The sequence below is a fragment of the Vidua macroura genome, chromosome 10, assembly GCF_024509145.1.
Source record: "Vidua macroura isolate BioBank_ID:100142 chromosome 10, ASM2450914v1, whole genome shotgun sequence".
In the NCBI taxonomy this organism is placed as follows: domain Eukaryota; kingdom Metazoa; phylum Chordata; class Aves; order Passeriformes; family Viduidae; genus Vidua; species Vidua macroura.
The window spans coordinates 8,923,025-8,938,032 of NC_071580.1; the positions used below are offsets into that span (position 1 = coordinate 8,923,025).

Here is a 15,008-nt window from a genome sequence, read left to right on the forward strand (position 1 = left end):
CTAATGCGAGACAGCAAGCGCACCGGGGGAAGGAGGCTTGGTCTGCTGTGACACTTAGCTCCATCTGGACACAGACAACAGGAAGAGCCCACAAGGCAGAGCTGCAAAACACCACTTCCTGCTGACAGAGGGAAAGGGAGAAAGGTGAAAATAGTGCAGAGGTGGACAAAGGGTTTATCTGGCTACTGCTGGTTACAAAACGCAAAGGACAACACCAGCTTATCAAGAAGCTTGTGAATGAGGTGTTTGGGCCCCACAGGGAGTGCCTTGCAACTCCCCATGAGCGAGAAGTCACTCCCCCCTTTCTAGGCTGGCTAGAAAAGCAACAGCCTCCCCTGCAATGTTCAGGGACTTCACACTGGTTAAGACAACTGTAAGGAGCTGTAAAGAGCCCCAAGGGCTGCTGGGGGGACAGGGTGAGGCTTGCACATACATCACAACCAAGGGAGAAGGCAGTGATGCCTGTGAAGGCTCTGCATGCACCATGAGGAATGCAAGACCAGGCCTTCCTTTTCTGGCCCTCAGCTGAGGGACACCAAGTCAGTCCTGCTTTTTCCAACAGCAAGTGAGGCTCCTGCCAAGAAAGCGCTGCTGCTGTGGAATGTGCTGGGCCAGCAGTACAGCTCATTCCTGGAAAAGCATCAACTCAGCAGGAGACCAAGGAGAGGAGAAGAGGGGGAATTGGGAAGAGGGGGAGGGTGGGAAACAAAGTCTGAAAGCTTGGACTTCCACACCTGGGGAGGCACAGAGCAGTCTGCTCACCAGCACCTCCTCATCATGGGCTGCCAGCACAACAGCCCTGCCCAGCACCAGCCCTATGCTCTAGGAGCACCCTTCTGCCAGCCAGATACCTCCAGAGTAGATCTGGGACCACACAGACCAAGGCAGATGTCTGTGGAGAAGAGGAGCAAGGTTAATTTCCCCCCATCATGTTAATAATTAATTGAATTTAATGACAGATCTCCACGAGGAGATGACAAAGCAGCCTCCACATGTGTCCTTCCTCAAGACACTGACCAGCTCACATTACTCTCTCCTTGCATAAACAATTTTGCAAGAGTCTCCCCAGGAAACCGACTCAACCTCCTACCCGATGGGAAGGGGTCTTGAAGCATGACAGGCTGTAGATGGCTGCACCTACTCTGCACATCCAGCTGGGCTGCCATCAGCAACAGCTCTGCTAACTGGGTCTGTAAGACATACAGAGAACCCCCATTAAAACAAACAGGCTGTTAATAAAGCTCACAACAAACTTTCACCACAAAACATTTGCCAAAGACAATGAAAAGGACTCACGCAAAGAAGAGTCACAACAGCTGCATGGTGGCAAAGACAGAACTTTGTCCCAGATCACAAGCTATGGCAGTACTCTGAAAAATGGGCAAGCACTCATACTACAACCCTCTGGTCCTAAAATGCAGGAGGCAGAAAAGAGCATGAGGGGTCTGAACACTCATAAGAAATTTTTCTAAACATTGCTAGGCCAGGGACACTTAATTGTTTTTCTTCCTCATCTGCTTTTGACAGTGTCATGCAGTGGGTGGTACAAAAAATTCCCTGTATAAAAAAAACCAGCAAATAGAGCACATTTTAGTAGCCTTTAATATACTTCATCAATTTCACTAACACCAGTCTTATTTACCAAGCTCTGTTCAAGACACAGGGCCAAACCCTTGAATACAACAAGTAACCTACCAAGCATCCTTTACCAGGCCAGCCAGGCTTGCCCTCCAGCCAACAACCCAGCAAGCATGAAAACACTGTTCAACTGCTGGAAGAAAGAGACAAGAAAGGTGCTCAAGTCCCAACCAAATCAATCATGCTGGCACACAACTTTCTCAACTAGAGGTCCAGAAAGCAGATGAAAGCCATACAGGACCCAATACAATACTGTAAATTAAAAGTCTTCACAGTTGCCATGTACAGAATTCAGTTCAGGTCCTACCAAGACTCACCTCTACACCAGGAACCATCTTCCTTTTCAACAAGAGGGTATGCTTCCCCTCAGTTTAGAAGAGGACAGTGTTTTGGATCACTGTAGCACCAGGTCCAACTGCTGCTTTTCTTTGACACTGTGAACTCCTAGACCTGACCCTGTCACATACCATGCAAAACCTTCCACCAGCTGTCTCTGACAACTGCACCAAAGGTTGGGTAATGGCCATTGACCTCCAGAAATCACCATCACAGGTCATGGATTGTTTCTGTTGTGGAGGGTCTCAAAGCCACAACTGCCAACTCCTAGGTCCTTCAAGGACAGAAGAGCGCAGGGGAAGGGTGCACAACCTGTCTACAAGTCTGTAAATATCCCATGAGCTAGGTAACTGTGTTGAACTGGTCATTCTACACATTAGCTATTCCCAAAGCAGTCCAGAAATACTCATCACATGTTATTACTGCACTCTGATTTTGAGCTTCCTAATTATCTGCAATACTGACAGCAAGCTCCCTTGAAACATCTCTCCTGTAAGCTACATGTAGAGTGACCACAAACACTTAGTACCAACACCACGTGTTGATCAACCAGGAGCACAACCGGACCCTACAGTCAACATGGCCAGACACAGTCCCCACCTCACATCTACAAACCCTTCTACATGGCACAGCTAAGTCAGACCCAGCTCCAACATCATGCACACTGCCAGAGATGTTACACACCTTGTGTTAGTTTGGAACTGCCCCAAGGAAACCGAGCTTACCCTAAACTGCTGCAGATGTTGACATCCTCAAAGTCCCCTGACACTTCCAGGATGACTAGACAAGGAATAGTCTTAAAGAGTTTCCCCAAGGCTAACTTTTTGGCTGGAGCTGAAACAACACATTTTTAATCTAGAAGAAAAATCCACCTCAGAGGACCCCCTTTTAGACCTAAAGGTGCATCTACCAGCTCTAGGTCTAAGGCAGGTTTGCCATAAGGGACTCAGCTGTGCAGCCAGAACCATGAATATCCACCCCTCTCAGAGCCACAGAAAATAGTATGAAAACTCAAAGGAACACAGTGCAAGAGCAAGACTTCATGCATTGAGGCCCTGTATGGACTTCCAGTATGGGACAGCCCCACCTGGGCCCACAGGCAGTCTCTGTGTGAATGGCACTAACATACTGGTTGAGCTAGGCAGGGCTGAATGAACTGGGACAGCTGGTTAGCTGTATGCAAACACAAGTATGGAGTTTGCATATCCATCACAGCTTCTGAAAAAAGCTTCAGTTTGAGAAGCTGCTGCTCCCTGGGGCCAACCAGGCAACAGCCATCGGCACTACAGCAACTTTCTCCCTGCCCTGATGGCATCAGGCCACCAAGTCAAGGTTGTCACCTGCTGCTGACACTGCTGTGGCTGTCAACAACAGCAGAATGCAGTGTACAGGGGACAACCTATTTGCTCGCAGGTCATGAGACACAAAAAGACCATGAGCAGGCAGTCAGAGAGTAATGTTGAGGGAAAGAGTTGAAGCCCAGGCAGGGGCAGGTTACTGTGCTAACACCAGCTTCCCTGCTATAATAATCCATGCAGAGCCAAAGCTCCTGAAACACAGACCCCTCTGGCAGACTCTCGGTGTCTGCAGAACCAGCCTGTAGCCACCAGCAAACAAGGAAAACTCCACAAACTCTGTTACCCAGACCCAGAACTCCCAGACTATCACAGAGACAGCTGCCAGCGATCAGAGGGGCCACGTAGCAAATAAATTCCTCTCCAAACCCTAGGGGCAGGTCAAAAACCAGCAGAGGAAAGACCTTCCCACACAGCAGCCAGTGACAGCTCTCCCAGAAACAGAGCTTTCCTCCAAGTCATGTAAGGAAGCCTTTCCCACTTCAGCTTCTGTCTTCAGCCAGGACCTGAAGGACAGACTCCCACTGCAGCAACTCAGTCACTGCTCACGCTGCACCCTCTTTTCCTCCAGCTCTAACATCCTAACAAATTTTAGCCAACAAGACACAAGGACAAATACCCCAGTGAGGAGATAATCACCACAAAGGATTTAGTGGAATAGGGTACCCAAATGCTGCTTCTGCTACCTTCCATAGCTAGCTGTGACTGAAAAAACAACGCCTCTGGCATGTCACCTTTAATAAATAACTGATACAACAACCACAACAGTCCCAACCCTCCACTGTGATACAGAATTACACAGCACAGGAAGGTCAGCGCCAGGCATCTCTGCCTGCCAAAGCCTCCCGAGAGTTCCAGCCCATTCCTGGATGGGTTTAATATTAGTGCTACAGTAGTAACAACATAGTAATGGAAACAAGTGAAACCAAGAGCTTTGGGGCTCAGGGAAACACTAATGCTTCAGCTCTGCAAGCTAATGCAGTCCTCAGAGACCACAGCCCAAAAGCTCACACTCTCTCCTAAGGCCACCATGGCATTACACAGATAAGCACATGGACAAAGCAGACAAAGTCACAGAGATTAGACTAATTCCCCTATTTGTACCTTATTGAAACGCCTTCCAAAAAGTCTTTACAAAAGGATTTGGTCCAAAAATTTCCAACAGCAGCTACCAGCAGGATTAAGTTTTACTTAACTTGCCAGCTGCTGCCTAACAAGCCAGCACCAGCGGGACAAACAGTAACATAGCCACGTGGTGCCACATCCCCCTTCTGGAAAACAACAATCCATCCAGCACAGGTCAGAAGGGCAGGCTCTGAATAACAAACAGGGGATGGAGAGAGGAGGAAATCAATAGGAAACACCAAAAACACACAGCCCCTGACTGCTGCTTCATCAGATGTGCAACACGATGCAAAGCTGGTGCAACATGAGGGCAATTTCCTGCAGACTCAGTATCTGCTGTGCTCTGCAAGCCCAGCTCCTCTTCATGGGCTTTTTCACATATCAAATATCTTAAACCACAACATTGTTCTACCTATTTGGGTGCAGTCAAGGGCGGAGGAGTAGCAATTCATTACAGCACGTACCCTCAGCTCAGAACAGTTCAGCAACTGCCATGAGACATGGAAGAGGCTTCCCACCCCTTTAAGTACACTGAACTCAAAAAGGACTTCAGGAATTTCAACTATGCTCCCTACACCTCTACACAGAAAGCTTTCAAGTCTAGATGAAGGGCCTGATGCCCACCCTGACAGAGGACTGAAGCCAAACCCATGTGTGCAGCAGAAAAGCTGCAGGGGAAACCAGATTTTCTTTGCTTGCATTCACAGACGTTTCTTTCCTGAGCATCCCCACGTGCACAGCAATGGGTGGCAGCCATTGAAGAATTCACACCTGCTCGGAGACCAGGTGAAGAAATCACAGGAGAAAGAGGCCAGGAGCATGATGGAGAAGAGGGACTTACTGAAAGTTCAGTCCTCCAAGCACAGTGACCTTGGGCTCATGGACCATCTACCTCCACCCCTGCATGCCAGCATCTCCCTTCTCAGAGTCCATTATGAAACGCAGCCTCCCCAGCAACATCCTGCTCTCGCTGCAGCCATGTAGGAAGGAACATCACTGCTTACACTACCACCCAGAAGACCCAGTACCCACCTTGTGGGTGAGCCAATGTCTAGGATTTGGGAATGGCAAAGTTCTAGATGAAATTCTAGAGTTCACTTTAGAAAAAAGATGTATCTCAGCCGGAATCAGAAAAATTAGCAGTGGGGCCACAACTATCACACCATAACAACAAAAAATGCTCAGGTTGTGACCCAAATTATGGTGGTTTATGAGCCATTTTTTATGGCGTTTTGCCATGACCTCCAAGGCTGAACCATGCTGGAGCACAGCTGTACCACAGCCAGGGCACAGTGATTTACTTTGCAGCAATTTCTGAGACATCAAGGTAGGTTTTTGCTCTGTGCTGGAATTTGGAGGACCAGAGTCCTCCAGATGATTTCAGAACACTGAACTGCACCAAAACAGCTGCATTCACATGCCTGAGTAAAGGTTTCTTGACCTTTCTTTTTTTTCAGAAATGACAAAAGAGGCTTAAAATTAAGAAACATTCCCATCAAACACATAACTGAAAACAATGCCTCTCCAAGAAAAATGCTGGCTTCAACATGACACCATATTTTGGGAGAAAATACATTCAGTCAAAAAAAAAAATTCTGACCAGTTCTGGCTGCAAACTAGTTCAATAGCTGTTGTAAAGCTTCATTGTTTGCACAGGACACATAAGGCCTTAGGGAAATTGGTCTGCAGCCTGATTTGGCTAACTTGGCTTTCCAAACACCACCCCTGGGCAAAGAAACCAGGCTGTGACTGCCATCCAATGTGGCCTTCAGAGCACAGCTCCAACCACAACTGAGAATGCTGGACACCTACAGAGACAGTAATAGCTGGGTCTGAACAGCAGGACACACAGGGCCCAGGCACAGACAATACAATCCAGAGAAGCAGGGAATACTGTCAACTAACCATCTCCATCTTCACCTCAACCCTGGCACTGCTGTAGCCCCCACCACCACCACCACAACACTTGGAAACGGCCTCCAGCAGCAGCTCCAGCCAGAGTCAGCTCCAGTGTCCATGGGCCACCCCAAGCACGGGCAGCATTACAGGAACTCCCCACCACAAATGCAGACAGTGGTTAGCAGCTCTCTGCCAAATCCTCAGCAGCTCAGGAGACAGAGGCATAGGCTGCAGTAACCTACATGTAAAATGTCTGAAGTAACTGCTGGTGGGCCCTTGCTAACGAGGGCAGCTCACCTCACAGCAGGCATGGAAACACATTCTCTGGAGCACAACAGATGGGGTGCTGTGGCCTTTCATATGTAAAGTGCTCCCCTCCACATGGAATGGGCAGAATTAACAGGGACTGACTAGAAACTGGAAAAAAGTGATGACCACCTTCCAGTAAGGCCAGTGTTGTCACTTAGACCACCACAAAGGACATGAGCATGCAAGGGAGTTTTGTAGGCCCTTTCACTCAGAAACTTCTTGCCAACCTCTCCCAGCATGAAATTCATGCTGACATGGAAGCAGTCTCCATCAGGGACATGGGACAGGCAAAGGTCTTCTGGAGACAGCAAAAGTTTCCAATTAAAAATAAATTTTAAAACGTTCCCAAAATCAAAATAAAACAACTCCCCCGACACATGCTACAAAGAGCTGGCAGGAAACACAGGGGCACCATGCCAGTGCTCACCACTGCTTAGAAACTGACACTGCTTATTAAGTTTAGGATCCCTTCCCCAGCTCCCAGCATTTCCAGCCAGAAGGACAGTCACCGCTGGTATCAATTTCAAAAAGACCCTGCAATAAAAATAAATCACTCAGCCTTTCAGAGAGCATCAACGCGTTTCCTCATGCACATGTGCAGAGATGAGGCCGCCAAATACCAATGGCATCTGACCCCTACACTGGGAATTCCCGCAGCGCCCGCTTTGTTCTGCCTCCAGAGCGCTGTCCTAATCACTGCCTCATACCCGGCTTTGGAGAGCAGGTGATAATTAAGCAGGTCTGGATAAGATACTGGGCCAGTGATTAGCTGGATACCAATTTTCACTTCACAGCTGAGACCAAGGAATCACTCACCACAGCTATGAAACTAAAATTGGAATGGAGACCTGCAAGAGGGAGAAACCAGCAGCAGCAGGAGGAGCAGCACCATCCCACCATTGTACCTCAGATCACTGGTGTTCTCCCAGCAATGCAGAACCAGTAGGATGGGAGGGAGGAGTGGTCCCCCTGTAGAAGAATGGGGCCTTTCTGCTCTCCAGTCTAGAAGAGGGGAGGTGGGCGAGTGAAGATAAGTGAAATGATCACCAAAGTGATTTCTTCACGGGCAAAAGAAATTCAAACTTTCAGGCACTCCACAATTTATGGAAAGACAAGGCAAAACTTCAAGCTAGGTGCTAAGGATTTACCTGGACACACAAACTTCACTCATTAAAATGCTCTGAAAAGTTTAGCTTAAACTTTAGGATGCCCCTGTGGGAACACATTTTGATCAATAGAAAATGAGCAGTGTCAACAAGAAACAGAAAACTAAACAAAATAAATCACATTTCAGCTGATTTAAGAATATTCTCAGAGTTGTACCAGATAAAAAAACAAATAGTTCAGCTGAGGCAAAAGGGCACAATACCTGGCTGGTGAGAAGTCCACGTTGCCCATGTACATTTCTCATGATGGACTTGGGTAGGAGACAACACTTTACACATGACTGAAGCCTATGTCCCAGTAAACTACAAACTACAGACCATCAGCATGGTTGTTCCCTTCCCAACTGCACAGGCACCCAGAAGAATTGCCCAGGTCCTGTTCTTGCAGCACCTCTATGGAACTGAGAGCTCTGTCATGCTAAGAGACACACAAATGTTTGCCCAAGAAGCTCCCAGTGTCAAGTGGACAAGATAAAGCACAGTTGGAAATTCCATTTTATGGATTAAGATAAAAAGAAAAGAAATTAAAAAGTCTGCTCATAATCCCATGAAAAACCTGGGGAAGGTCTGACGGAGAATATGGATCTCAAAAGCAGTCACACCACTGCACTGATCTGAGGTGCTCTCCTGCTGATCAGCACACAGCTCTTACCTGTGAAACACTGAATGAAAAGATTCAAGCCGCACGAACAAACCTTCCCTCTCTAATGAGTGCAATGTTAGCAGCCAAGGGTAGTTCCACACTTCATGGTGGGACACATCCACACAAAGCATCTCAGGTCCAAGAAGAGTCTACCACATCTGTGCACTCCCACACTCACACCATCCATCAGCTGACATTCATGTGCCTCCACTTCTGGGATTAGCAGTACACAAAGCCAACAAGGGCACAAATATATGCACCCTGTTATGTACAGCTGTAGCCCACTGCATCAGGAACAAAACCCTGCAGCCTTCCTGCTGCTCACAACTCCTCTCCCCAAGACCAGGTGCAGGAATTCTTCTCACTTCTCCTCCTTGCCACCCAGAAGTGACACCACTCTGGGGTCTTAATTATTTGAAGCTGAGCACTAACTCCTGCCCTAGCCCGACAACTCCACAGCCACCCAGGGGAATCTCAGTTCACATTTCCAAAGAGATGTAAACACTGAAGCTGCTCCATCACAACTCTGATTCTCAGAGCAAACAAATATTAACAAGATAAACAAAAGAATGAAAAATCCCACACACCAAGACTGAGGCTGTAATACTGCCTTGGGGATGGGGTTAGCTGAAGGGAATACCAGACTGGAGATCCATAGCCTGGAAAAAAGGAGGAAGAGTGAGAAAGATTCAGACTGGGCTACAGAAGTGAGAGGAAACATTGGAGATTCTACTCCAGCTGGCTCTGGAAGGTGAGATGTCTCTGTCCCCAATAAGATGAGAAGTTTGGTTTATGCCACAGGGATCCAGCAGAAGGTCCAAAGCAGAACCATGGAAGCTGCAGGCCTCCTCCTCATTGATCAGCTGCCTTAAGGCCATCTACTTCTTCTCTCATTGAGGGGGCTTTAACCTGGGTCCTACTCCTGGACACTGCCCAGCTGACAGACAGCAGCCCAGCACAAGCCAGACAGAAGGCACCCTGAGGGAATCCCCTCAGGGAAGGAGCTGAGAGGAATACATGTGTAAGAGAGAAATGCTTTTCCCTGTCACACAGCTTCTGAATGCCACCATTGTTAACCTCCAGTCTAGTTTTCACTAATTGCCCATGCATTTGCAGTCAAGCAGCCAAGGTGCCTCATGCCCTTCTGTCTCTGATTCTCCCTGCAGGCCAATGGCTCACTTTCTCATGGACATCAATTACCAGGGATCATGAAATTTTGTGTGCTACCCAGGGCTTCAGGGCTTCTCAGAGACAAGGCTGCAGCTGGACTGCTCTGCTTGTTCCCACCATGTTCCAGCCAACCACCAGCACATTCTTCAGCTCTCTGGAAAGCAGCAGAGACAGCTTTCCTGATGAAGCATCCATGGTGACAGAGGCTTGCTCTCTCTCTCACACGCCAGGCCAACTGCACAACTCATTGCCCAGGACTTCTCCAAGGAACAGGCTGCCCACACACAGCCCCTGACCCCCTCTCAGCTGCACCTTCCCTTCCAGAGCAGTTTATGCTTCCCAAACAAATTAGCTGGACTGGTCACAACAAAAATCTCATCCCATACATTTCTGACACAATTGATCTTGTGGTGTCTTCCTGAGTGACTTTCCCCTCTCCCTGCTATCACCCACTATAACTCCCTATGCTGCTTTATTGTTGAGTTTTCTTAATCTATCATCTAGCTCCTCTTGTAGAACCTTAAAGAGATAGAGGAGGATGAAAAAGCACAGCACAAAACTTCACTGCCACCAGACTCCTCTTCCCAATGCAAGACGCTGCTATTTATTACTAAACTTTGTTTATAGTTGCACACTCTCCCACCCACATGGCAATGTTTCATTCAAGACAAGTTTGAATTCACTTCAAGAACAACATTTCAAAGGATCCCAAAGCATTTGTTTACAAACAGTATGCATGGAGAAGTCACTTCTCCCCCAAATGAACATGGTCCCCTCCGAGACAGGGAGAGGCAGCTGTTTCATAGCACCCAACACTACTCAACAGCTGAGGGACAGGAAATGATCCACAGACAACTGATATTGCTGAGGAAATCTATGGAAAATGAGGGCTGGAGACTTCTTATTTGCCAGGAGAGAACGGCGAAGCTTCTGAGGACTAAAGCTCTCCACTGGGTCTGGAGGAATTTAGGGAGGCAAAGAGTCCCAGCCTGTGGTCAAAGGAGTGACTCCAAATTTCAAGCCTCATCTGAAAGCTGGCACCTCCCAAACTAACGGGAACCTGGGCACTGGGATAATTTGGCTGAGGAGGGGAGAGCACCCCCTGCTGAGGCAGCCACATAGATCTCATCCAAGCCCCAAACAGGCCCAGCCCTGTTCAACATGGGGTACAAGCCAAAATCACAGCCTAGAGAGGTATTTGGTGCAGTGAGAAGACACTGGGAAGAATATAAAACTGAAAACACTTTGCAATCCCAGCTCCATGCACAAGACCTACTGTAAACACCAAATCTTCAGAGGAGGAAGTATCACACAACTCCTTCAAACACCAAAGTGCTAGGAATGGTAAAGAGTCACATGTTGTAGAAACCAAGAGGGTCCCAGGATGGAAAAAGAGGTCCCCAGAAAGGCTAAAGGGAAGTCAGATGTAGGAAATCTGGACAAAACAGAGTGAGGACAAAGGGTCTTCCAGGGAGCTGGCTTCACATGGTATTTGCTCCCCAGAACAGTAACCAACTTTATGCAGGTAGGAGACAGCAGGGGCTGCCCAGAAGATAGGTGACTACAACATCCCAACAAGAGTCAGAATACACCTCCTCACCTCCAAAGAGTCCCCTGTGATGGGAGGAACCAAAGGGCATCACAAAAGAAGTGATGGAAACACCACTGTTGGAAGAGAGTTGCCCTGCAGGAGATGGGATATGAGACAGGGCTGCACCCCTCTTCTATACCAGATATTGAGCATGGGACATCTCACTTTGAGGATGGGACATGTACATGGGTACAGTGGGTCTTGCACACACCTCTTCCTCAGAGATGGGCATCATGTGGAGAGCTCTCACTCCTTCTCCATGGAGGTAGGAGAGGAGAAAGCTGGTCTTCTCTACACATTCTTCCCAAAAATGAGATGCGGAGGACAAAGCTGACAAAATGGATGTCCCTCCCCAAAATGGATGGTAGGAGAACAAAACTGTCCCCAACTCCATTCCATGGAAAGGGCTGATGGAGGTGGCACACCCTTCTGGAGGAGGGAGCAAGGGGCACTTTCCACAGGCAGGCATAGTGGGAGATGCCCAGGCCCTTTTGGAGGGGAGGGACAGTCCTGAGTAGGATATAACCTGGGGATGCCACCCTAGACACCCCAGTGTGGGCTGCATGGGAGATACCACCTCAGGCAAGGTGTTGGCCAAACATCCTGAGCACGGGGAGGGAGTGACCCTCAGATGGGAATGATGATCTCCTCCAAGATGCCTCTGGCACCTGAAGCAGGGTATCACCAGCTCCCTCACTGAGGAGTTAGGATGGCGCAGCTTCCCCAGAGCAGATGCGGGATCCGAGGATGTGCGGCTGTCCCCGGAGGCAGCACCCAGGGACAACAAACCCCAGAGAACGTGCACGGGGGATATCACCTCCAGCCTCCCACAGGTGAGGTCCTGAGGTGCACGGAGGGTGCGTCCCTCCAGACAGAACCCAAGGGGGTCACCACCCCCATCCTCCCCAAGGCAAGGCAATGGGGATGGAGGATGGATCGGGACCACCCGCCCCGCGCCCGGAACGAGAGGGGCACCTCCCCATCGCGGGGGTCCCGGCCCCGCCGTCCCGGGGGCGCTGCCGGGGCCGAGGGGGCAGCCAGCCCCAGCCCAGGCCCCGTGAGGGCGGGAGTTCCCGGCCACCCCCCACTGCTCCCCGGGGAGCCCCACGGGGCCCGGGCTCCACGCGTGGCCCCGGGGGACCGGGCCCGGGCCCGCGCTCACCCGAAGTCGTCGTCCATGGACTTGAAGTAGAACTTGTAGTTGGGGCGGTTGAGGAGCCCCTTGAAGTCGCCGAGGGTGACGCGCTCGGCCGGGATCGGCAGCTTCACCAGGTACGGCGTCTCCTGCTCGTCCAGGTGGTAAATGATCTTCGTCTCGGCCGCCGCCATGGCGCCCCTGCCCGGCCGCCAGGCCCCCGCCTCTGCCTCCGCCGCCTCCTCCGCCCCGGCCCGGACCCCCAGTCCCGGCCCGGCCCCCGCCCGTGCCCCGGCCCGGCTGCGGCCTCCGCACGCCCGGTCCCCCCGCGCCCCTTGTTCTCCGGGTCCCAGCGCCGCCCGGCTGCACGGCGCAGGCTCGGCCTCGGCCGGCCCCGCCCCGCCCGCCGTCCCGGCCCCGCCGGAACCGGAACCGGCGCCCCGTGGGGCCGCGGCGCGGGAGCGACCCCGGGACCGACCACGGGCCGGGCCGGGGCTCAGCGGGCAGCCCGGGAGTTCGGGTCCAGATCTCGCCACCATACTGGCCCGCACGCTGCCCCCGAGCCAGATCCCGCATCGATAGGAGACCCCCCCCCCCCTTCGCTTTGACTGACCCTCTTATTTGGAACGGACCCCCCTACACACCCATCCACCCCCGGTGCTGCTGTGCCCCATGTGGGTGCATGGCCCCTGGGACTGCCCACCTCCCGCCCCTGGGTGCATTGGGATTTATACTTTACATCCACATCCTCCTATCCACAGCCTGGTACTCCCCGAGCACCCACATTCCCAGTGCCAGCTCGGAATACACCTCTCCCAGGCTCCCCACCCTCATTCCGCTTTCACACCCCCTTTACACCCTCTGATGCTGCTTCACACAGAGGGTCATCCCTGTGTCCCACAACCTCTGCTTCTGTCCACACCCCAGGCCTCCCCTTCTATCTCTGCAGCCCTGGTCCTTTATCACACACCTCCCAGCCTTCCCCTTGCTCCTCATACATCTATGTGCCCCATGAGTACAGCTTACAAAACATGAGGCATATCCATCTCTACCCTATCCTCCCATGTACAGACCCCTCTGAGCTCCCCGTACTGTCTCAGATGGCCACCACACACAGACTACCACACACCCACAGACTACCACAGCTCCTCTCCAGCTAAGGCTTCCCTCTGAACTCCTTGTCACCATCCAACAACTAACCCCAGTGCTCAGACCTTTTCCTCACCAAGCAGAGCCTTTCCTCTGCTCTTCATGAGAATCTTCCATATACCATGGCTTCTTCAACTGGCCACCCTTTGGCTGTGTGGTTTCTTCCCATCCTGTCTCCCCAGACCCCAGCACATTCTTACCTAAAGTCATCGGCACTGTGACCCCAGCCCCTAGGACTTGCCTCTGTTCTGCAGCAGTCTCAGGTTGTCTGGTTTCCACTCTGCACACCTTGCCAGCACCCAGCAGGCACCAAGGAACCATCTCCATCAGCAGTTTCCCGGAGTTGTGGCTGAGAGCAAAGCTGGAGTGGATGGAGTTTTGGGAACACCCACCAACAGGAAGGGCAAGAACCACCTTGCACCATCCTGGATTACAAGGAACATGCAGAGGAAGCACCATGGGCCTGAGACTAGATCAGCCCTCAAACTAGACTCCCCTGCCGTAGGAAAAGGAGCCAGAGAGATCCTGCAGGGAACAGAGCCAAGTTCCTCAGGCAGGCAGGCAGGCAGGCTGAGCTAAATAAGCCTTCTAATGCATTAAAGAGTCCTGCAGGCATTGCTAGTAATTACCTGGGCAACACTGCTAGACTGGGGGAAGAACCTGACACTAAACTGAAAAAAGAATAAAAATTCAAGAGAAGTCCTCAGGTAAGCAGAAGTTGTAAGAGATCTGAGACTCTGATGTTTCCACATCAGCTCTTGGAAGATTGTCATTTCCTTATGCTCAGAGCTCTGTGGTAAAAGCTGGTGTACCTGGAATGAAGAATCCAGGTCAGGAATGGAAAAGTTTAGTTTAAGTTGCTTCTTCCTGTGTCAACCCTGACAGAGGTAATCTTAAAGTCCTTTTGCAACACCTCCCTGCCCCAAAAGCAGGCACATGTGAGAGAATCCTCGTGTGTCCCTGGCAGGACCACTGTCTCACCCACCTCGCAGCACGGCCGTCGGTGCACCTTGGAGCCTGTATTGTATGCATCAGACACCTTTGTTACCAAAAGGGCAATTTTCGGTAGTGCTGAGCTCCCAAGGGAGCACATGCAGCTCAGGGGAGGGGTGCCACACCCCCAGGGTAGTAGTAGATGAAATCTCATTGCTACAACTGCCTTCTCTTTTAAAACAGGCCAAGTGACTGAATAGCCTCAATGATAGATCAGTTTCACTGCTCACAGAGGCCTTGTGCTGTATGACTCACTGAATGGAAGTTAAGAACACAGTGCCAAAGAAATTAGCAGGAGGGGATTGTGCACTCCAAGGTCCACAAGGAAGTTTCTGAACTGCCTATTGGCTTATTTTTGCAATTATTGCAACTTAAAAATTTGCAGCATTGATAACATTACTTCTCCCTACAGAGTACACAGGCTTCAGACATTTTAGTGCATCTTGGAACAGCCCAAAGCAGAGGTGGATGTACTTGAGTTCCATCACTTACACCTTTA

General features: G+C 50.5%; 1 protein-coding gene across 4 annotated transcripts in view; it reads right to left on the bottom strand.

Annotated features, from left to right (window-relative positions):
- Positions 1 to 12,600, bottom strand: part of DVL3 (dishevelled segment polarity protein 3) — a 33,862-nt gene extending 21,262 nt beyond the window's left edge. For all 4 annotated transcript variants that reach the window (XM_053985922.1, XM_053985923.1, XM_053985920.1 and 1 more), the window contains exon 1: positions 12,395 to 12,600. In XM_053985922.1, coding sequence (XP_053841897.1) covers positions 12,395 to 12,561 — 167 coding nt within the window. In that variant the 5' untranslated portion in view covers positions 12,562 to 12,600. The remainder of the gene's footprint in view (positions 1 to 12,394) is intronic.
- Between the last annotated feature and the right edge of the window lie 2,408 nt (positions 12,601 to 15,008).